Raw genomic sequence first — 25016 nt, 5'->3', positions numbered from 1 at the left:
TTGTTTCAAGAAGCAGCTTTAAAGAACCCTGCAACTCCCCGCAAGAAGCGTGAGACTTGCAACACTGCACCCGGCGACCCCGACTCGGCTGGTGGAGAACCAACACCTCAGGGAGGACCCCCGGTCTACTCTACGACTGAGTACCAAAACCTGTCCCCCCTGAGCCCCCACAGCGCCGCCTGCAGAGGGAATCCCGAGGCTTCCCCTGACCGCGACTCTCTGAAACCTAAGTCCCGACGCCTGGAAAAGACCCGGACTTTCACTGCAGAAGTGACCCCCAGGAGTCCCTCTCCCTTGCCCAAGTGGAGGTTTCCCCGAGGAAGCCCCCCCTTGCCTGCCTGCAACGCTAAAGAGATCCCTTGATCTCTCATTGACTTACATTGCGAAATTGAGGAAGGGTGAAATTTCTGTGTGGGCTTGTGCCCCCCCCGGTGCCCTACAAAACCCCCCTGGTCTGCCCTCCGAAGACGCGGGTACTTACCTGCAAGCAGACCGGAACCGGGGCACCCCCTTCTCTCCATTGAAGCCTATGCGTTTTGGGCACCACTTTGAACTCTGCACCTGACCGGCCCTGAGCTGCTGGTGTGGTGACTTTGGGGTTGCTCTGAACCCCCAACGGTGGGCTACCTTGGACCAAGAACTGAACCCTGTAAGTGTCTTACTTACCTGGTAAAACTAACAAAAACTTACCTCCCCCAGGAACTGTGAAAATTGCACTAAGTGTCCACTTTTGAAATAGCTATTTGTGAATAACTTGAAAAGTATACATGCAATTGAAATGATTCAAAGTTCCTAATGTACTTACCTGCAATACCATTCAAACAAGATATTACATGTTAAATTTGAACCTGTGGTTCTTAAAATAAACTAAGAAAAGATATTTTTCTATAACAAAACCTATTGGCTGGATTTGTCTCAGTGTGTGTACCTCATTTATTGTCTATGTGTATGTACAACAAATGCTTAACACTACTCCTTGGATAAGCCTACTGCTCGACCACACTACCACAAAATAGAGCATTAGTATTATCTATTTTTACCACTATTTTACCTCTAAGGGGAACCCTTGGACTCTGTGCATGCTATTCCTTACTTTGAAATAGCACATACAGAGCCAACTTCCTACATTGGTGGATCAGCGGTGGGGTACAAGACTTTGCATTTGCTGGACTACTCAGCCAATACCTGATCACACGACAAATTCCAAAATTGTCATTAGAAATTGATTTTTGCAATTTGAGAAGTTTTCTAAATTCTTAAAAGACCTGCTAGGGCCTTGTGTTAGATCCTGTTTAGCATTTCTTTTAGAGTTTAAAAGTTTGTAAAAGTTTGAATTAGATTCTAGAACCAGTTTTAGATTCTTAAAAAGTATTCCAACTTTTAGAAGCAAAATGTCTAGCACAGATGTGAATGTGGTGGAACTCGACACCACACCTTACCTCCATCTACAGATGAGAGAGCTAAGGTCACTCTGTAAACTAAAGAAAATAGCAATGGGCTCCAAACCTACCAAAGTACAGCTCCAGGAGCTTTTGGCAGAGTTTGAAAAAGCCAACCCCTCTGAGGATGGCAACACAGAGGATGAAGATAGTGACTTGGAGGAAAATTCCCCCCTACCAGTCCTATTTAGGGAGAACAGGGTCTCTCAAACCCTGACTCCAAAAATAGTAGTCAGAAATGCTGGCTCCCTCACAGGAGGGTCCAGCCTCTCTGAAATCACTGAAGGTAACTCCAGTGAAGAGGACATCCAGTTAGCCAGGATGGCCAAAAGATTGGCTTTGGAAAAACAGATCCTAGCCATAGAAAGGGAAAGACAAGAGATGGGCCTAGGACCCATCAATGGTGGCAGCAACATAAATAGGGTCAGAGATTCTCCTGACATGTTGAAAATCCCTAAAGGGATTGTAACAAAATATGAAGATGGTGATGACATCACCAAATGGTTCACAGCTTTTGAGAGGGCTTGTGTAACCAGAAAAGTGAACAAATCTCACTGGGGTGCTCTCCTTTGGGAAATGTTCACAGGAAAGTGTAGGGATAGACTCCTCACACTCTCTGGAAAAGATGCAGAATCTTATGACCTCATGAAGGGTACCCTGATTGAGGGCTTTGGATTCTCCACTGAGGAGTATAGGATTAGATTCAGGGGGGCTCAAAAATCCTCGAGCCAGACCTGGGTTGATTATGTTGACTACTCAGTGAAAACACTGGATGGTTGGGTAACTGGAAATGAAGTGTATGACTATGTTGGGCTTTATAATTTGTTTATGAAAGAACACATTTTAAGTAACTGCTTCAATGAAAAGTTGCATCAGTATCTGGTAGACCTAGGTCCAATTTCTCCCCAAGAATTGGGAAAGAAGGCAGACCACTGGGTCAAGACTAGGGTAACCAAAACTTCCACTGGGGGTGACCAAAAGAAATGGGTTACAAAGCCTCCCCAGGAGAAAGTGGGTGACACTAGAAACAAAGAAAAAGAGTCCCCTGTAGGCCCCCAAAAACCAGACCAGGTGGGTGGGCCCAGAGACACAACCCAAAACAAAGGTGGGTACCAGGGTAAGAGCTGGGATGCCACTAAGGCATGGTGCCATAACTGTAAACAGACAGGGCACCACACCAAGGACACTTCTTGTCCCAAAAACAAACCCCCTAGCAAAATTCCAGGGGTGACCAGTGTAGCCATTGGGGATGACTCCTCAGATGAGGAGGTCTTCATAGCCTTCAACTGGAAAAAGGGCCCAACAGGTGAGTTGGAGATTCCAGAGGGAAGTAGACACTTCCACCACCTACTGGTGAATGGGATCCCAGCCACTGCCCTGAGAGACACTTGTGCCAGTCACACTATTGTGCATGACAGGCTGGTGTTCTCAAACCAGTACATCCCAGGTGAGATGGCCAGAGTAAGAGTTAGCCCAGACAGGGTCACTGATAGGCCTGTGGCTTTTGTGCCCATAGAAGTGGGTGGGACTTTTAGCTGGAGAAGGGTGGTAGTCAGTACAGACCTCCCCCTTGATTGTCTCCTTGGAAATGACTACCCAGAGGTTAGTCAGAGCCCAAGAGAGGAACTGGTCCAGTGCCAGTCCTCTCCCAAGGATTCTGGAGTGCCTGCCTCTGCAGTAAATGCAAGTAGGCCCCAGAAGAAAAAGAAAAGGAAACAGAGTAGGAAAGGTGGACAACCTTTAGCCAAGGTTCCAGCAAGCCAAGGAGATTCTGCTCCAGTAGGGGAGAACTCCAAAAGTGGCTCTGATAAAGTCCAACCTGACCCACAAGAAGTCCTGGCTAGTCAGGCAACTGTTAAGCCTGAGTGGGTGGCTCCTCAGCTAACAGAAGAAAGAGTGGAAGAAGGGTGTTTACTACAAGATGTGGTAACCCCCCACTCTAATACAGCAGACAGGCACCCTGAACCCAAAGAAGCCTGTAACTTAGCCCCTTCCCTTGTAGGTGAAGAGCTAAAGGTGTGGTTCTGGGCACTGACAGCTGTCAGTGGCCTCTGCTGGGTGTTAGCCTTTATGGCTGCACTATCCTTGGCATGGTGGTCTGACCCCATGCCAAATAGCAAGTTAGGCCCCCTGACCCTGTTGGTCATGGTGGGGTTACTCCAGCTCTGGGTAACCTCTTTGGGTAAGCTAGGGGTGACCCTGGCTAAGATAAGATTAGCAGAGGTGGATACCTCTAACCCCAAAATAGAGAGAATGGGTGAAGACATAAAAAGCACAGACAAGAGGCAGTTCAGACTAGGTCCTATCACTGTGGAAGTGGGTCAGTTCCCCAGAGGGAATGACCTGAACAGGAGGATGTAAGGCAGAGTAGGCCCTGCAACAAACCAGCCTATTTCCTCTACTCTTCCTCGCCTGACAGACTAGGAAGACTCTCCCAGCTTTGGCTGAGTCTCCTGGCCTGTGGGCTGGGGGGGGCTTGTGTAAAGAAATGGCTCCCTGTTGCAGTTACCCCCCACTTTTTGCCTGATACTGATGCTGACTTGACTGAGAAGTGTGCTGGGACCCTGCTAACCAGGCCCCAGCACCAGTGTTCTTTCACCTAAAATGTACCATTGTTTCCACAATTGGCACAACCCTGGCACCTAGGTAAGTCCCTTGTAACTGGTACCTCTGGTACCAAGGGCCCTGATGCCAGGGAAGATCTCTAAGGGCTGCAGCATGTCTTATGCCACCCTAGGGACCCCTCACTCAGCACAGACACACTGCTTGCCAGCTTGTGTGTGCTGATGGGAGAAAATGACTAAGTCGACATGGCACTCCCCTCAGGGTGCCATGCCAACCTCCCACTGCCTGTGGCATAGGTAAGTCACCCCTCTAGTAGGCCTTACAGCCCTAAGGCAGGGTGCACTATACCACAGGTGAGGGCATATGTGCATGAGCACTATGCCCCTACAGTGTCTAAGCAAAACCTTAGACATTGTAAGTACAGGGTAGCCATAAGAGTATATGGGCTGGGAGTCTGTCAAAAACGAACTCCACAGCTCCATAATGGCTACACTGAATACTGGGAAGTTTAGTATCAAACTTCTCAGAATAATAAACCCACACTGATGCCAGTGTTGGATTTATTAAAAAATGCACACAGAGGGCATCTTAGAGATACCCCCTGTATTTTACCCAATTGTTCAGTGCAGGACTGACTGGTCTGTGCCAGCCTGCTGCTGAGAGACGAGTGTCTGACCTCATGCAGTGAGAGCCTTTGTGCTCTCTGAGGACAGAAACAAAGCCTGCTCTGGGTGGAGGTGCTTCACACCTCCCCCCTGCAGGAACTGTAACACCTAGCAGTGAGCTTCAAAGGCTCAAGCTTCGTGTTACAATGCCCCAGGGCACTCCAGCTAGTGGAGATGCCCGCCTCCTGGACCCAGCCCCCACTTTTGGCGGCAAGTCCAGGAGAGATAATGAGAAAAACAAGGAGGAGTCACTGGCCAGTCAGGACAGCCCCTAAGGTGTCCTGAGCTGAGGTGACTCTGACTTTTAGAAATCCTCCATCTTGTAGAAGGAGGATTCCCCCAATAGGGATAGGAATGTGACCCCCTCCCCTTGGGAGGAGGCACAAAGAGGGTGTACCCACCCTCAGGGCTAGTAGCCATTGGCTACTAACCCCCCAGACCTAAACACACCCTTAAATTTAGTATTTAAGGGCTTCCCTGAACCTAAAGATTTAGATTCCTGCAACAACAAGAAGAAGGACTGCCTAGCTGAAAATCCCTGCAGAGGAAGACCAGAAGACAACTGCCTTGGCTCCAGAAACTCACCGGCCTGTCTCCTGCCTTCCAAAGAACTCTGCTCCAGCGACGCCTTCCAAAGGGACCAGCGACCTCTGACTCCTCGGAGGACTGCCCTGCTTCGACGACGACAAGAAACTCCTGAGGACAGCGGACCTGCTCCAAAAAGACTGCAACTTTGTTTCAAGAAGCAGCTTTAAAGAACCCTGCAACTCCCCGCAAGAAGCGTGAGACTTGCAACACTGCACCCGGCGACCCCGACTCGGCTGGTGGAGAACCAACACCTCAGGGAGGACCCCCGGACTACTCTACGACTGAGTACCAAAACCTGTCCCCCCTGAGCCCCCACAGCGGCGCCTGCAGAGGGAATCCCGAGGCTTCCCCTGACCGCGACTCTCTGAAACCTAAGTCCCGACACCTGGAAAAGACCCTGCACCCGCAGCCCCCAGGACCTGAAGGACCGGACTTTCACTGCAGAAGTGACCCCCAGGAGTCTCTCTCCCTTGCCCAAGTGGAGGTTTCCCCGAGGAAGCCCCCCCTTGCCTGCCTGCAGCTCTGAAGAGATCCCTTGATCTCTCATTGACTTCCATTGCGAACCCGACGCTTGTTCTAACACTGCACCCGGCCGCACCCGCGCCGCAGAGGGTGAAATTTCTGTGTCGGCTTGTGCCCCCCCCCGGTGCCCTACAAAACCCCCCTGGTCTGCCCTCCGAAGACGCGGGTACTTACCTGCAAGCAGACCGGAACCGGGGCACCCCCTTCTCTCCATTGAAGCCTATGCGTTTTGGGCACCACTTTGAACTCTGCACCTGACCGGCCCTGAGCTGCTGGTGTGGTGACTTTGGGGTTGCTCTGAACCCCCAACGGTGGGCTACCTTGGACCAAGAACTGAACCCTGTAAGTGTCTTACTTACCTGGTAAAACTAACAAAAACTTACCTCCCCCAGGAACTGTGAAAATTGCACTAAGTGTCCACTTTTGAAATAGCTATTTGTGAATAACTTGAAAAGTATACATGCAATTGAAATGATTCAAAGTTCCTAATGTACTTACCTGCAATACCTTTCAAACAAGATATTACATGTTAAATTTGAACCTGTGGTTCTTAAAATAAACTAAGAAAAGATATTTTTCTATAACAAAACCTATTGGCTGGATTTGTCTCTGAGTGTGTGTACCTCATTTATTGTCTATGTGTATGTACAACAAATGCTTAACACTACTCCTTGGATAAGCCTACTGCTCGACCACACTACCACAAAATAGAGCATTAGTATTATCTATTTTTACCACTATTTTACCTCTAAGGGGAACCCTTGGACTCTGTGCATGCTATTCCTTACTTTGAAATAGCACATACAGAGCCAACTTCCTACAGATGTCCTCTTGCCATGTCTGCTTTTTGCTTACAGAGAGGTGCCACAGAAGGGAGTAGGATTCTCACCCTTTGAACTTCTGTTTGGCCACCCTGTAAGGGGACCACTTGCTCTTGTTAAAGAAGGCTGGGAGAGACCTCTTCATGAGCCTAAACAAGACATAGTGGACTATGTACTTGGCCTTCGCTCTAGAATGGCAGAGTACATGGAAAAGGCAACCAAAAACCTTGAGGCCAGGCAACAGCTCCAGAAGTTTTGGTATGACCAAAAGGCTGCAATGGTTGAGTTCCAACCAGGGCAGAAAGTCTGGGTTCTGGAGCCTGTGGCTCCCAGGGCTCTCCAGGACAAATGGAGTGGCCCTTACCCAGTGCTAGAAAGGAAGAGTCAGGTCACCTACCTGGTGGACCTGGGCACAAGCAGGAGCCCCAAGAGGGTGATCCATGTGAACCGCCTTAAGCTCTTCCATGACAGGGCTGATGTAAATCTGTTGATGGTAACAGATGAGGATCAGGAGGCAGAGAGTGAACCTCTCCCTGATCTTCTGTCATCAGACCCAAAAGATGGCTCAGTAGATGGAGTGATCTACTCAGACACCCTCTCTGGCCAACAGCAAGCTGATTGTAGGAGAGTCCTACAACAGTTTCCTGAACTCTTCTCCCTAACCCCTGGTCAGACCCACCTGTGTACCCATGATGTGGACACAGGAGACAGCATGCCTGTCAAAAACAAAATTTTTAGACAGTCTGACCATGTTAAGGAAAGCATCAAGGTGGAAGTCCACAAGATGCTGGAATTGGGAGTAATTGAGCGCTCTGACAGCCCCTGGGCTAGCCCAGTGGTCTTAGTCCCCAAACCTCACACCAAAGATGGAAAGAAAGAGATGAGGTTTTGTGTGGACTACAGAGGGCTCAACTCTGTCACCAAGACAGACGCCCATCCAATTCCTAGAGCTGATGAGCTCATAGACAAATTAGGTGCTGCCAAATTCTTAAGTACCTTTGACTTGACAGCAGGGTACTGGCAAATAAAAATGGCACCTGGAGCAAAAGAGAAAACAGCATTCTCCACACCTGATGGGCATTATCAGTTTACTGTTATGCCCTTTGGTTTAAAGAATGCCCCTGCCACCTTCCAAAGGTTGGTGAATCAAGTCCTTGCTGGTTTGGAGTCCTTTAGCACAGCTTATCTTGATGATATTGCTGTCTTTAGCTCCACCTGGCAGGATCACCTGGTCCACCTGAAGAAGGTTTTGAAGGCTCTGCAATCTGCAGGCCTCTCTATCAAGGCATCCAAATGCCAGATAGGGCAGGGAACTGTGGTTTACTTGGGCCACCTTGTAGGTGGAGGCCAAGTTCAGCCACTCCAACCCAAGATCCAGACTATTCTGGACTGGGTAGCTCCAAAAACCCAGACTCAAGTCAGGGCATTCCTTGGCTTGACTGGGTACTACAGGAGGTTTGTGAAGGGATATGGATCCATTGTGACAGCCCTCACTGAACTCACCTCCAAGAAAATGCCCAAGAAAGTGAACTGGACTGTGGAATGCCAACAGGCCTTTGACACCCTGAAACAAGCAATGTGCTCAGCACCAGTTCTAAAAGCTCCAGATTATTCTAAGCAGTTCATCGTGCAGAAAGATGCCTCTGAAGATGGGATAGGGGCAGTTTTGTCCCAAACAAATGATGATGGCCTTGACCAGCCTGTTGCTTTCATTAGCAGGAGGTTACTCCCCAGGGAGCAGCGTTGGAGTGCCATTGAGAGGGAGGCCTTTGCTGTGGTTTGGTCCCTGAAGAAGCTGAGACCATACCTCTTTGGGACTCACTTCCTAGTTCAAACTGACCACAGACCTCTCAAATGGCTGATGCAAATGAAAGGTGAAAATCCTAAACTGTTGAGGTGGTCCATCTCCCTACAGGGAATGGACTTTATAGTGGAACACAGACCTGGGACTGCCCATGCCAATGCAGATGGCCTTTCCAGGTTCTTCCACTTAGAAAATGAAGACTCTCTTGGGAAAGGTTAGTCTCATTCTCTTTCGTTTGGGGGGGGGGTTGTGTAAGGAAATGCCTCCTTGGCATGGTTGCCCCCTGACTTTTTGCCTTTGCTGATGCTATGTTTACAATTGAAAGTGTGCTGAGGCCTGCTAACCAGGCCCCAGCACCAGTGTTCTTTCCCTAACCTGTACTTTTGTATCCACAATTGGCAGAACCTGGCATCCAGATAAGTCCCTTGTAACTGGTACTTCTAGTACCATGGGCCCTGATGCCAAGGAAGGTCTCGAAGGACTGCAGCATGTCTTATGCCACCCTGGAGACCTCTCACTCAGCACAGACACCCTGCTTGCCAGCTTGTGTGTGCTAGTGAGAACAAAACGAGTAAGTCGACATGGCACTCCCCTCAGGGTGCCATGCCAGCCTCTCACTGCCTATGCAAGTATAGGTCAGTCACCCCTCTAGCAGGCCTTACAGCCCTAAGGCAGGGTGCACTATACCATAGGTGAGGGTACCAGTGCATGAGCATGGTACCCCTACAGTGTCTAAACAAAACCTTAGACATTGTAAGTGCAGGGTAGCCATAAGAGTATATGGTCTGGGAGTTTGTCAAACACGAACTCCACAGCACCATAATGGCTACACTGAAAACTGGGAAGTTTAGTACCAAACTTCTCAGAATAATAAACCCACACTGATGCCAGTGTTGGATTTATTAAAAAATGCACACAGAGGGCATCTTCGAGCTGCCCCCTGTATTTTACCCAATTGTTCAGTGCAGGACTGACTGGTCTGTGCCAGCCTGCTGCTGAGAGACGAGTTTCTGACCTCATGCAGTGAGAGCCTTTGTGCTCTCTGAGGACAGAACAAAGCCTGCTCTGGGTGGAGGTGCTTCACACATCCCCCCTGCAGGAACTGTAACACCTAGCAGTGAGCTTTAAAGGCTCAAGCTTCGTGTTACAGTGCCCCAGGGCACTCCAGCTAGTGGAGATGCCCGCCCCCTGGACACAGCCCCCACTTTTGGCGGCAAGTCCAGGAGAGATAATGAGAAAAACAAGGAGGAGTCACTGGCCAGTCAGGACAGCCCCTAAGGTGTCCTGAGCTGAGGTGACTGACTTTTAGAAATCCTCCATCTTGCAGATGGAGGATTCCCCCAATAGGAATAGGGATGTGCCCCCCTCCCCTCAGGGAGGAGCCACAAAGAGGGTGTACCCACCCTCAGGGCTAGTAGCCATTGGCTACTAACCCACCAGACCTAAACACGCCCTTAAATTTAGTATTTAAGGGCTCCCCTGAAACTAAGAATTTAGATTCCTGAAACTACAAGAAGAAGAAGACTGCTGACCTGAAAAACCCCTGCAGAGGAAGAACAGAAGACACCAACTGCTTTGGCCCCAGACTTACCGGCCTGTCTCCTGCCTTCCAAAGAAACCTGCTCCAGCGACGCTTTCCAAGGGACCAGCGACCTCTGAATCCTCTGAGGACTGCCCTGCTTCAAGAAAGACAAGAAACTCCCGAGGACAGCGGCACTGCTCCAAAAGAACTGCAACTTTGTTTCAAGGAGCAGATTTAAAGACCCCTGCAACTCCCCGCAAGAAGCGTGAGACTTGCAACACTGCACCCGGCGACCCCGACTCGACTGGTGGAGAACCAACACCTCAGGGAGCACCCTCCGGCGACTCCGAGACTGTGAGTAACCAAAGTTGTCCCCCCTGAGCCCCCACAGCGACGCCTGCAGAGGGAATCCCGAGGCTCCCCCTGACCGCGACTGCCTGAACTCCATTTCCCGACGGCTGGAAAAGACCCTGCACCCGCAGCCCCCAGCACCTAAAGGAACGGAACTCCTGTGCAGGAGTGACTCCCAGGAGGCCCTCTCCCTTGTCCAGGTGGTGGCTACCCCGAGGAGCCCCCCCCTTGCCTGCCTGCAACGCTGAAGAGATCCCTTGATCTCTCATTGAAAACCATTGGAAACCCGACGCGTGTTTGCACACTGCACCCGGCCGCCCCCGCGCTGCTGAGGGTGTACTTTTTGTGCTGACTTGTGTCCCCCCCGGTGCCCTACAAAACCCCCCTGGTCTGCCCTCCGAAGACGCGGGTACTTACCTGCTGGCAGACCGGAACCGGGGCACCCCCTTCTCTCCATTGAAGCCTATGTGTTTTGGGCACCTCTTTGACCCCTGCACCTGACCGGCCCTGAGCTGCTGGTGTGGTAACTTTGGGGTTGCTCTGAACCCCCAACGGTGGGCTACCTTGGACCAAAAACTGAAACCTGTAAGTGACTTACTTACCTGTGAAACCTAACAATACTTTATCTCCCCCAGGAACTGTGAAAATTGCACTGCACTAAGTGTCCACTTTTAAAACAGCTTATTGTGTTTTATGTAAAAGGTATACATGCTAATGTAATGATTCAAAGTTCCTAAAGTACTTACCTGCAATACCTTTCAAATGAGATATTACATGTAGAATTTGAACCTGTGGTTCTTAAAATAAACTAAGAAAATATATTTTTCTATAACAAAACCTATTGGCTGGATTTGTCTCAGTGTGTGTTCCTCATTTATTGCCTGTGTGTATGTACAACAAATGCTTAACACTACTCCTTTGATAAGCCTACTGCTCGACCACACTACCACAAAATAAAGCATTAGTATTATCTCTTTTTGCCACTATCTTACCTCTAAGGGGAACCCTTGGACTCTGTGCATGCTATTCCTTACTTTGAAATAGCACATACAGAGCCAACTTCCTACATACTGCATAAGAAGGGAGTGCCCTGCAGGACCCCATGTTATGTGTAGTATTGTTTTCCTAGAAGCAATAAAATACATATGAACCATAAATTTGCATATTTAGCAGCAGGTGCCAATTTGTGTGTGAAATCTGCAACTGTGCAGAACAACGTGCTGCATCATGCAATTCCAGGGCCTGTGATTAAAGCATTCAATGTCACAGAAAACACTGAATAAATGTGGGGAAGTTTCCTGAATGAATTCCCTGGGAGATATTAACAAGTTACTTGGTACTTACTCTGTGCTATCACCCCCATCATCTACGAATGTAACACCAAGTCGATTTCCAGGGGGGTATTCAAAGCCATGCAGTTTGTATTTCGCATAAATGGCAGATGCTACATTCTGATACTGAATCACTGCATGTCCTGCAACAGAAAAGCAAATCTAAGTTAGATTTCTAGTTAAAAATCATGACAAATGGATTTAAGAAATAAATCCATCCAACTATCAAACACAGTTCAGTCCAAAATACAAATCTATGCAATGTATCGCACTGGTGCTTTTGCACATTTAGATTGGCAAGTCTGGCCCCCTATGATTAAGTTGTGGGAGCTAGGACTAGAGTAGATTTAGCTATTGTCAGAACATGAGGGGGTACATCTGTGAGCACAAGTTGAATGTATTAGGAAGTTAGAGAAATAATCTATAAGAACAAACTAAGCTGTGCCTTGAATGCAAAGCCTGCACAATCCTAGATAAGATCAGGTATACTCTCCTATATAAGATAGATAAGATGTCCTCTCATAGCAGCCAACTCGGTAATTGTCGTATGGGTTTATATTGTCAACAGAGAAGCCCCACAAGGTGAGAATACTGATTTTTTTTATTTTTTACTAAGACAGCCTGAAGAACCAGCCCTCCAAGCCTATGAAAAAGAACAGTAGGATAAATACTGTGTTGCATGGAAATATACTTGAATGAAAACATGATTAAGGAATGTCTAGCTGGTTCTCGAAGCAGAAAATTATTCAATGTGCAGCCATCAGTGTTGTCTATATATCTCTGCACGGCATAAATATTATTGGATCTTCACAATGACTTGCGGCCAGGGTGTAGTGACAGGGGTTTGTTTTATTTTGTGGTTGAAAGGAACTGGATTCTGGGCTCGATTTGAACTGCAATTGCCAAGCTTTTAGGACAGACATATGCTGGACGGATATTTAGATTCCCGACATATCTGACCTTTGACCTAAAAGTATCAGCTCTCACCTGTCCAAGGCGCACATTCATCTTCTTATTAAAACAGCCTAGCATTTCCTCAAAACATGGTTTAACAATTAAAAAGTAAAAAAAAATATATATATATATATATATATATATATATATATTTTATCTATACTCTGAATAGCTTAACTTTAATCATTTTCATTGAAGCCTTCCATATGTAACTGTCTGTTGTACTCGCTCAAAAGCTGGCTAGCACCCTCCAAAAATGATAAAACGTTGTATTCAACTGAACCCCGTGGTCCTGGAAGAATAGCTTCAGTGAATTCTACTGTAAAATTGAGATGTAGTGGTCAAAAGAACAGTAGGTGGCTTTTATATCTTCTCTGCTTTGTTGCAAGATAAACATCATTTTGGTGAAGCAATTGGACACCATTTACCAATCCCAAGATTATTCTACTAGGCAGGGAGTGCAGGAGAGGTGGACTTGGTTAATCAAGATATATTTCTCTATCCAAACTTAATTTGTGTTAAATAATTCAGTCATTATTATAACCTTCAACTTCACAGAATGAACGAGAAAGACAATCCAACTCTGCAGAGTCTGGTTATATTCTCTGGTTCTGTCCATATACTATTAGACCCACTTTAATCACTTAGGGCATTCTGCAAATAACCTAGAAGGATGAACTTCAAGGAGCTGTCGCACATCTTGTACCCCACTTTGGAAACCTGATGCACTGGTGCTTTACCACAGGTTTCCTAATACATCTGTGTCATGGATTGTTGAGTGGAGGGGCGTAGCACAGAGTGGAGTGTCGTGGCGTAGAGTGGAGTGGAGTATCATGGCACAAAGTAGAGTGGAGTGTTGAATGGAGGGGCATGTCGCAGAATGGAGCATCGTGGCGCAGAGTTGCGACAAGAGTCAAGGAGTGTTGAGTGGAGGGGCGTGGAGCATCATGGAGCAGAGTGGATTATCGTGGTGGGGAGTGTTGAGTGGAGGAGCGTAGAGTACAATAAAATGTTGTAAAGAGTCATGGAGTAAAGTCGTAGAGTGGGATAAAGTTGTGGAGTAGAGCAGTAGATAGGAGTGGCGCGGAGTGACATGGTGGTATAGAGTTTAGTAGAGTGTCAGAGTGTAGTGTAGTAGAGTGGCGTAATGTTTCACAGAGTGGAGAGGCGTGGCGTAAAGTGTCACGGAGGAGACTGGAATGCCGCAAAGTGGAGTAGCACAGAGTTGAGTGGTCTAGAGTGAAGTGGCATACCATGGAGTGGAGTAAAGTGTCACAGAGCCGAGTAGTGTAGCGTGGAGTAAAGTGGTATGGAGAGTTGTAGAGTAGCTTAAAGTGAAGAGGCATAGAGTGGCGTAGAGTAGAATGTCGTTGTAGTGAATCCTAGTTTGTTTTTAAATGGGATACAGCTTAGCCTGTGACTTGCAGACTTGTGCCCCCGTAACCCAGTGCCTTTTTCCCTACTTAGCTTGCTCTGTTTTAGCACATTTATTAAATTAATTCTGTTAAGATGGCTGCCTTGTTTTGATTTAGGCCCATGTTTTAATTTGCATCAGTGTCACCGCGCTAAGGCGTCAAGATCAGGCGACAAATACAAACTATAGGTGTTCACTTTCAGTACTTTCCCCTATTCATGCTTTCGAGGGAATTGTTTATATTAATTACCATCCCAAGCACGCCTTGTTATCTATTGTTTGGGAACAAACCTACGTCAGGGGTCCAAGTAGATCTGTATAAATACTCCTCACTTTATCAGACAGACAGAGGGATTCCGACCAAATGCCCTCGCTGCTATCGATGCTGCACGTCGCCTTGACGCTGACCCAGTCTTACGGAGTCTGAACTAGAGACCTTGTTCCAAGGTAACGAGAGTTGGGGGCTCTTCTCGTGGCCAGGCATTAGCAGATTGAGGTTTAACATACCTAGCTCTCTTCTAGGTTAGAGGTTAGGCCTACATGCTAGGTTATTAGGACATCTTTCACACTTCATGTTATTTCATGATACTACAAATGGTGGGGGTCTTTGTATTGGGAGAGCGTAGCTTATATAATCTATATTAACATGAAATGTTTATGAATTAATGTGTGATGATGCCGCATAGAAACTGTAGTAATAGCAATTTTGCTTAAACGTGCACTTGAATTGTGACCACGATGAGTGCCCACCAATATATACGCGCACTAATAATGATGACCAAAATGTTTATGTTACGTTTAAATGAGCTTATATTAACATTTGCGTTATTAAATCTGTATTGAAAACCTCATAGGCCTTAAGTTAGCATGAGCCGGAGTTTAGCTGCCTGGCTCTCATATTAAATGCATTTTTCTATTTTTCAGTGTGCTGACTCACTGGGGGCCATGACCCCGCTTGTTCTTTTCCTTCGAACTTGGACGATGAATGTAACCATGTAGATCCGTTTCTCACCCGCTCCCATCGTTTTTAAAACTAGAATGTTATAAATGAACTGAAACAGTATAGATTAATGTAATGTACAAGGTCATTCAAACTGAAGACGACAGTGGAATTGCTGACCAAAAGATGTGCAAAGAATTACAAGAGGATGAAGTCACCGGATGTGCCACCTCTGAAGACGTCAATTATGAAGACCAATCAAAAACTTGCAAATCAATATGGGGTGAAGATTAGGATTACTTAATGTACTTTCTGATAGGTTAAAGATAGTGGGGTGTATTAAATGTCCAATAGAATTTTAGGGGAATGTACTACTAAAAAAGGATAAAAACCCATGTCACAGAGAGGTCATGCGGGCGGGTTAGGGAATGCTATTGATTTTATCCAGAAACTCTGTCACTCTGCTTGGTGACTTGAGACTTTATTGAAACCATCCTTCCCCTTAGACTGCCCATTTTACACTTTTTCTCCTTTTGAGGGAAGTGCCACTTTTGCCCCCTTAGCTGAGTTCTTACTGATGGCGATTCGACTGATGTCCTGAAGACGAAGACTGAATCTGTGCGCTGACCCAATCCTTGGAGGGTAATTATGACAATGCATTTGTAATTTGTCTGTTTGCTTTTCCTTTCTAGGTACCAACTGCTTATTTTTGACAGAGACCTTAGCTAAATGTTTTCCAAATTGGTGTTCTAAATTGTTTTGCATGAAGCCCAACATGCTAATGCTAATCAGTGGTTAGGACAGGTGTTCACCTAAACGGACGCAAGTAGACAAACAACCGAGACTATGCTTGGTTAAATTGACGCAATGTTGACACTGCCAATCTTGATCTATGTTCACGCCGTGTTATGTTCTGATGTTTGTGATTCTCGCTTTAATGAAATCTTATCAAAGTTGCCACATCGTGACCATGCTATTATGTTTCTTGGTGTTGAGATTAACGGATATGCTTCTAGACTGTAATTAATAGGGAATAAAATTCATAACATTCTACTAAACTGGTGTGGTTATTCATGGCTGATAGGTCATGGTAGCGTTTTGAATTGATTAATGACGGACTAAAGTGAAATGCATTGTCGTGATAAATATTGATGACATTATTGATTGATATATTGATTAGCTATCTCGTGCTACGGTGTCTCTCAAATGAGTCAAAAGACTCATTGGCCTAAAACGAGTCCTGAAATAAATCATAAAGGGACGCGTTAACAGTTCTAATGACTCGTCTTTACCATTCTGTTTCTTGCACTGTTCATTATCCTAATCATTGCAGCCCATGCAACTTATCGTAGATTGCAGTTTTACTAAAATAAAACCTATTTGATACTTTACTGCATCTTCTTCACTTCCTGTGTGTGTGATTGAGACATGTTAACGTGAGAAAGGGGTAATCTCCGTTTAACTACGATGCTCCCTGAGATGTCAAACTCTTGAGTCCATGCGTAAACGCTGCCACAAATCACCTTGGACTGTTTTAGGTGAGGTAATGCTTGCAAACCGGAAGGGTTGGGACGACAGCTGCGTTTTGTTGTAGGATTGGCACAGTCGCCTACAAACATAAGTACTGTCCTCCTCAAACCAGCAGTCTTGCCTAGAGCAAGAGTCCAACTACGACATAGCAGAGTGGGTTAAGGTAATGATGAGTGGCAGGGTGTGGAGTATGCATAGTGTGGTAGTGCTCTGCTATTACAGACAACACATTTTCAATTGAAATCAATAAAATAGCACGTGCAGTTTTACTGATAAAACTATAGCGCACAAACGATAATATGTGGAAATGGAATCAGCTAATGTACTGACCTGTTTTGATTTTATTAACATTTTTGTTTCCACTACACTTCATAATTACAAGTGCTTCCTTTGTGCTTTCTTAATTCTGCTATATTCTCAAACATTTCCCAGTTCATATATAGAGGTTAAATGTTGGTGTGTTCTAGAAAAAAAAAAGCCTTTTGTCCCCAGTACAGGCAAGATTATAGATCCTCTCCCTTTGAAGTCAGAGAAAGAAAAGCAAACGCCAACCACCCTCCAAAGACGGAGGTCAAATGTCAGGCTCTGTCTTCAAACTTACAGCAAATGTGACAGGATAAGAACAAAATTTAAAGGCCTGTTTACAGAAAGTGAGAACTCGTGGAAGAATACAAGGAGCAATGGTTAACAACGTTTTGGACAGCCAAAAGAAAATAAAGCCAGGAAATAGAAAGCAAGCAAATGTGAGTTACAAAGCCAATAGTAAGCAATGGGCAGGGACTTCATTCCCAGGGAACTCTTTCAGGATGCCCACAATAATTGTTTTTTCAACCAGATAGCTGAGATGTCTGGTAGACTTTGACCTAAAAAGTAGCAGTGTTTTCATACAGCCTGGAATGCTATAGGCTCCAGCTATTAACAATTCCTCCATAAAAGCCATGCATACAATATATTTCCTGTGTGCACACAGACTATACTCAAATCATTTTTCATTAAATGAAAAGTCTTGTAAGCCTCCATGTAAGGTGAGGAAGGAAGGAGAAAATTGGAAGGCGAAGCTAAAAACAAACAAAAAAGGGAAGAGCTTTAAATTATCTATGTAGTAATTTGGGCAAACAGACATAACTGTCATTGTTCCAATGGGCAGCAAGATGAGGGGTTTGCACTTTCATGGATGGCTTCATTTTAAAAGTAAGTCCTGAAGTTTAAACAGGCCTTGCTTAACAGTCATGGCATCTTATTTATGCCTGGTAAATAAAAATACAGTAAACAGAAGTTGATTTGCCAAATGTTTTAGAACATGTTTTGCAACTGGGGCATTAAATGTAATTTTCTAGCAAATATAAAGTTCTTGTGATATACAATCTTGAAACAGAACAATTAAACCCCCTGACAAATCATTGCACAGGGTCTACATTTTGACATTCAAAAGATAAGCATGCACACATTACCATAGTTGGAATAAGGATCTCGCTGTACTTCACAGTACTCTAGCCCGGGGATTAAGTCAAACAAATTAAACAGCTGCTCCTGAATCAGTGAGACACGTGATGCAACAGTGAGGCGCTTCGAGACAGCATCCCGGGCTCTCTGCTCAACCTTTGGATATGTTGGAAAGTCCATTGGCTCTTCTCCATGAAGGAAAAAATATAAGCAATTACAAAGGCACACTTTAACTTTGATTGAGTTAAGTTTATCATTCAAGTCTATGAACATATACAACTTGCATGAGAAATTCATTTTACAACCAACTATAATACAGCCAGTTTGTCTTTTCTTTGTTTAGAGTAACTCTGCAGACAATATACACTAAAAATATAAAAATAAATTTGAAAGCAAATTAACGTTCCTACTGATGCATCAGTCCTGGGGTCTCCCTCTCTGGAAACCAGCCCACACACCACTGCAGTTGAGCAGCCAAATAAGAGGAATAGAAGTCTGGGGATTTCATCCCACCATCTGCCGTTGACCACTGTAACTTGACCACGGTAATTCGTTGCTACCCTATATTCCACATGAGATCAATGAGCATGGATTCATGGTCCCAGAAAATAGATTTCAGTATTATTAATGTAAGCACTGCAAAGAAGTATAGCAGACGGAGCAGCGCCACCATCTTGACCACAGCTATGTGGCCCGCCACCAATCGGGGTAGGGTCTTCCAAAATGACACTCTCGCACACAGCAGGTACTGCCATGCCTATATTACCCTCTAGAAGGTCAGGGATGGTTCGGTATATGTGGACACCGAGGTATTGTACCACTGTCTGGTTCCAAAGCATGTCTCCCAAACGCCACGGGAGGAGAATAGGCTAGTTTTCTGCCAAATCACCCAGAGGCCTCACCAAAGGCCGCAAGAAAGTCTGTGCGCAGGTCATACAAATATAACACCATGTCAGCCACGTACAGGGAAATAAAATGGGACACATCTCGAGCCCAGATACCATCATAAAATAGACGACTTCATGTTGCGCACACCAGTGGTTCCACTGCAATGGCAAAAAGTAGCAGGGAGAGTAGGCAACATGGCATTGCTCCGATATCGTACAACCAATGCGAATCCTGGTAACAGGGTCACTGTATAATAGTAAGGTCTAAGACACAAAGTGCGGTCCTAGAGCATGGAAGTGAGTAGGTAGTTACAGTCCAGTCTGTCAAGTGCCTTTTCAATGTCCACACACATGCATCCTGCCCATTCCAGTAATAGACGTTCCTCACCCATTAGTGCCAATAAACGGTGGACAATTAGAGCCATCCACTGGCCCAGAATATCCCGGACTGGTTATCGTGTATCAATTGGGGAATGTGTGTGTGGGGTGGGTGGGGGGGGGGGAATTCAGTGTGCTAATATGGTGCTGAGAATTTTGTGATCAACATTTAACATTGATAGGTATTGGTAAGCAGTCATATCTGAGGCAAGTTTACCCGGTTTGAGCAGGGGAACTATAAGTGCCTCATGCAGAGTAGGGTCAGAGCCTTGGCCCTCAGTGCACTTTGGTATAACATAACCAATCGTGGGGCAAGAAAATAAAGACAGGCAACATACAATTCCATGGGAAGACCATCGGTCCACGGGACCTTTCCATGAACCATAGGCCGAACCTCAGCACGGATCACCTCGTTATAACATCTTCCCCCCAAGGCATCAACGACATCACGAGTCATTTAATTGGGTGGCAAGGCATTCAGCCACTCACCAATAAGGGAGGCCACATGCGATTCTCAGGCTGCATACAGACGTGAATAGTAAGTTGCAAAGGATCGACTGATTTCCCCCTAGGTAAATTGTCAGGCCCTGTCCAGAGCAATCAATTCCAAAATCTGGGACCTCAACGGGGTGGGTTCGCACACCAAGCCAGCAGGGGGCCCGACTTGTCCACATCTGAATGCACCCTAACCATATAAGGTTAATGGTCGAAAAAGCGAAGATGAGCCACCTGTTCTGCCACCTTTTCCTTCACATCCAGCAATTCCTGCTGTAGATTCAGTCATTCTAAGCTTAAGCTTTCCAAGTCTTGGAGGGTGGGCTCCTGAGTGACAATATCTCGTAACAAAGTCCTTCGGACCCCTGCCAAATTCAAAACAGTATTGACCCTTAATCACCATTTTAGAAGCTTCCTACTCCACAAGCAGAGAGGAAGCTGAGCCTGTATTATCATCAAAATAATGATGGATACACTCCTGAATAGTATCACAGTACATGGGGTCTGCCCCCAATGAAGCGTCAGCCATAAGGGGTTATCAAAGAAACTGCAAGCTAAATATTCAAAAGAAGAGATGTCCACCAGGTCAGGAAAGCATAAAAAAGGTGACACATGCAGTGCATGCATGATTGAGTGGAAGGAGTAATCTTGGTGCAGGGGGTGGTGGTGACGCTAACCATCAATTAAACCCCAGTGCCCTTGCTACGATTCATACCTCAGAGCTAGGCGAACAGTAGGGGAGTCGCGGAGTAAAGGGTGGGAGCGGTCACGATAGACATCGGCCGCCCAATTAAAATCGCCTCAGATAGTAAGTGCCTGAGGTAGCAGAGGTGCCAGTATTTGGGAAAATGTATCCAAAATTAAGGATTAATCAGTTTTGGGGCGTAAACATTAACAAAGGTAATATCCCACCCATCGAACCGGCCTGTCAGAATATCTCCCCTCTGTATCAATCAGGTCGCTAGTAGGCTTAAACAGGATGGTCAGTTTCATCCATATAAAGGTTCCCCAAACCAAAACCCCCAGAAAGGGGGGGGGGGGGGAGGGGTGAGCCATGCCCAAAGAAGGGTGGAGAAGGACCAGACCGCCGTAGGACCCCAGTTAGTCCCAGCAAACGATAAAACAAACCAACACCTCTACCCCAGGACCCCCCCCAACCCAAGGAACTACTATAACTAGACACTGCAGATCAGAAATATACCCACAAACCAAGCAGGGGGGGGGAGAGTGTTATGAGCCATATGGAAAGGGGACGACCAGCTGACAGAGCAGGGGGTGGTGTTGGAGTGTGTGGGGTGCAGGAGTTCTATCCGTACCCAGTATAGGTCTCAGGAACCAAAGAGAGTGCTAAAGAGTATAAATCAACAGTTGCAGAGAATACAAACGGGGAGCAGACGCATAGCTGGCTCACTGAGTCCCTGATCAGTTAGTGCGTCGAGGGTCTGCACACAAACACCAAACAAGTGTCAAATATCCATAGAAGGGACCCTCCCCTCCACAGCAGGGGCCAAGGACAACAAAACAACAAAAAGCAAAGGGCAATGTCAGCAAAGGCCCATAAAAAGAGTCCAAGCCTTTAATGTAGAAGGAGGGGGCCTGCATACCTCACGCAGCTGGCCAGTTTTCGGAGCCCATGTGGAGAAAAGACCCAAGTTGTAGCACCGCAGCACAAGGGGCCTAATGCAGTCAAGGGCTCCTGCAGTTCACCTCCGGATTCAGAGCACCCTAGGCAATCAGGAGAGTTTGATGTACAGTACGTGTTGTGGGCAGGGTGCCGGCGGTCACAAGCGTCTTCAGTCTAGAGAGCAATGAAAAGTTAAAGACAGGGACACCAACCTGGATGGCGGTTCCCAACTTAAGTGTCTCACCGGCCATACCCAGCTCAGGCAGCCTTTGGCGCGGGTTAGAAAAACACCAGGGGGACCTCCTGGCTTTCCTTCTCACTGCAGCAGAGGCCACACACAGTGAGCTGCTCCTGTGCAGCTCGTGATGAGATGAAGCTGTTGTACGCTGGCTACCTCACGCAGGCAAATTCTCCACTGGTCCAAGGCAGTAACCTCTGCAGGCCTCCGCTATACTTCATAATGCGCCCCTAGTGACCTCTGGTCTCTGCGAGCTTCAGGGCTCTCCAGTCTTAGCTGCCATCTTGTGCAGGCGTGTACAGCACTGGCCAAGGAGATGGCAGCTGGAGCACAGGATAAGGCCCAAACCTGGGAGCTCACAATACCACGACTTATTCCATCAGCAGAAAGACCAAGCCCATCCTCCCTCACCCCCCCAAAAAACATACATTAATTCAACATGTGCTCCTGAGCCTCCTCTAAAATGTGCTTTAAAAGTGAATTTCTGCCAAAATGTTACATGGCTATGATGTGGTTTCCATTCTGAGCCCATCAAATTAATGTTCTTATATCTTAGCATGCTTTTAAACAGTCTTAAGTCTGATAATACAAGGACTGCACGCTTAGTGTATACAAAACCATCTAAAGATGTAACCTTTGGAGATATGGCTTGCATGATATATGGAGGACATATTCCAAAGTACGATTTGCAAAATACTTTAGCCATGTATAAGTATGACTTCAATATGCATTCGGTTTCTTGGCCATTTGCATACTAAAGGATATTTCCAAAATGGTTGAAATGTAATGGTAATGAGTGAGGCATGGTGTCAGAATCAGAATTTGAAGGCTAAAACTTTACCCTATTTCGGGCTTTCTAGGTTTCTTTGTGGCAGTAGCAAGCTAACCCGTAAATATACAACAGCCTGAAAGTTTATCATGGCAGTCTGTTCAGGAAAATACAGGCAGAAGATGCAAGTAGGCATGGAACAACTTCCACTGTTTTGACATTTTTATGTGATGCCATGAATCTATGTACTTGTGTCAAGGTATTCACGATAGCACTGTTCTTTTCTTTGGATAAGTATATTATGACCCTATGTGAAAACGATTCTTGGTGGACACCTCATGTTAGTCATTGAACTGAATACTAATAGACAAATAATATATATCCAATACTATTCTTCATTATTCATTGTAACCCCGGAAAATTCTTATTCCCTGCCACGAAAAGCAGGTGGTACGATTCCTGCAGACTTCTGCCCTATCCCTATATAGGAGTCGTTTGAAGATCAATATCTAGGGAACTTGCCTACTTTCAGGTCGAACATGGAGTGAAGCCATGAAGGTATTTCAATTTCAAGGGTGCCTCTAGGTTCAGGTCTGAAAAGTCACCAAACATTGATGACTTAGATAAAAGCATTTACATCTTGAAGCTTTGTTTAATTTGGTGGGCATTTATCTAAACATTGTAATTTTCATCTATAGTATCTGAAAGAAGTGCCAACTCTCTGGAGATATACAATCAATTATAATGTAAATGGTGAAATCAAAACATCTCACTGCAACCGTGGACGTGGCCCTCAACTTTCCCTATTTCTCCAAGACATTACCCATCCTTTCTGTACATACGTTTTCCTCCCTTCAACCTATCCTACAGTTTGCTGCCTTGCCAGAAAAAATATTCATTGACTCAGCAGGCCATTCTCCCCCTCCACTGGATTACCTGAAACATGTCTGTCTCGTAAACGCAAACTGTTGAATTCACTGCTCCTCGTTCCAAGGTCTGGAGGTAAAAACAAGAGCAAATTTGTAACAAAAAATAAACTGAACACGTTTAAAAGACTTCCAAGCCAGATAACAAATGCAACTACTCCCCCCCAAAAACAAAGGTTAACATTGTCAACATTTGCCAATTACATACATTTTAAAGAACTATTAATTACTTAAATTATTAATTAATGTACCTTACTGTGCTTCTATTTTCAGCTAAGAACAGCCTTGCATGTTAAGTACTTTGATAATTTATTTTCTATAGTCATTGATTAGTTTGTTCTTCTTGCATTGCCAGTGGTAAAACCCTGAAAGTTTAAGGAATGATCCAAGAGCACCAAGCCCCCTCTTAGGCCCTAGTCTGGAAGGCTCAAAAACATATGGACACTTGCCATAAGTCTAAATGTAGGACTAGAGACCATCAGGCCTAAATAAATAAAGTCACAACACTACAAACACAAGGCTGGCTAATATTGAGGACAGATTTTGCCTCAAGAAATGATCTAAACAGCTTGCAACTTTAAAGAAGAACAAATACTAGAAAACATGATACTCAAATCGTTCTTATAGAAAGAAAACCCCAGACATCTAAAATATCTCCAGATACCTTTACACACCATTAAATCCTAGACTCACTAAACAAGTGAAAACAACCAATAGGTGGTCTCTAAAAAGAATTAGGTTTTCTTCTTCAATGAAATCAGTTAACTAAAGGTGTAAACAAGGATGGCAAACTCCAGCTGCCCTGCGCCATACAATGGTGCTGAACTGTTCTACAAATGAGCCCAGAATTAGTCGTAACACTATGCATACCAAAATAGTTTCTGGATACTAAATAAAACAGCATAAAAAGGTAAAGAAATTATCACCAAAGAGAGTCTAATTCTTCACCCCAAAATCCTGTCCAAGTGATGGGTGATGGAGCAGTTTGTAGGTAAATTAGCATTATTAACTGCAGTTTAATGCTGCTCAAACAACAAAATGTGTTAAAAAAAAGTAACTGAAAATTCTACAACTGAGTTTTAGAAGATGTGGTCTATATCATCACAAGTAAGCCTGAATTACTTTCATCTCCTGAATTTTTGATTCCTTCCGAAAATAGGTAGGTTGACCATGGCATCTTCATAGACCATACAGCGGACTGAAATGAAATGACTAGGGTGGTTTAAAATAACAATTGTTACATACTGTTAAAAAGGCTTGAAGACAAGTTGGGGAGGAACCCCCAGTAAAGTTATCCAAAAGGATCCAATCTTTTCTTCAAAACCACTGATGAGAAAGGATCAGAGTAGCTGAATCACAAAGCCATAGGTTTCGAAGCAGTATATCATATACCTCCTCTGCATGAATATGCCAGACAGCAAGAAAATAGAATCACACAATGTACAATTCAAAATGTACACTGATGGCACTTAGATTAGAGCAGTGTTTCCCAAACTTTTTAGAACCACAATCCACTTTTTAGAAAGACAAAACTTTCACAACCCACCTAGTTTTAACGCACGAGGTGGGGATTTTTCATTCTAAATAAAGCATTGTGTGGACGTGAACTGTCATTTACAGACAGCACATTTTCCAGTGACATGGCCACTAAATTTCCACAGACATACAGTTTTACTGTTAAAACTATATTGCACACAAAGGAAAATATGTGAAAATCCGGTTCAGTGAATAGTTATCATTTGTGCAGTGTATTAATTTGTGTTGTTCATGCTTTTCTAATGCCTGAAAGTGTACATATTATTTTACAGGT

At 45.3% G+C, this 25016-nt stretch overlaps 1 protein-coding gene across 3 annotated transcripts in view; it reads right to left on the bottom strand.

Annotated features, from left to right (window-relative positions):
* RBM45 (RNA binding motif protein 45) overlaps positions 1 to 25016 on the bottom strand; it is a 109432-nt gene that overhangs the window by 46424 nt on the left and 37992 nt on the right. For 2 of the 3 annotated variants that reach the window (XM_069225422.1, XM_069225424.1), the window contains exons 5-7: positions 23217 to 23276; positions 17898 to 18077; positions 11622 to 11751 (exon numbers count right to left, since the gene is read on the bottom strand). In XM_069225422.1, the coding sequence (XP_069081523.1) occupies positions 11622 to 11751; positions 17898 to 18077; positions 23217 to 23276 (370 nt within the window). The remainder of the gene's footprint in view (positions 1 to 11621; positions 11752 to 17897; positions 18078 to 23216; positions 23277 to 25016) is intronic. The other variant, XM_069225423.1, reaches the window with a different exon arrangement.

The sequence above is a fragment of the Pleurodeles waltl genome, chromosome 3_1, assembly GCF_031143425.1.
Source record: "Pleurodeles waltl isolate 20211129_DDA chromosome 3_1, aPleWal1.hap1.20221129, whole genome shotgun sequence".
In the NCBI taxonomy this organism is placed as follows: domain Eukaryota; kingdom Metazoa; phylum Chordata; class Amphibia; order Caudata; family Salamandridae; genus Pleurodeles; species Pleurodeles waltl.
The sequence above is the reverse complement of the archived record's forward strand: the minus strand, read 5'-3'. Positions and strand labels throughout refer to the sequence as shown.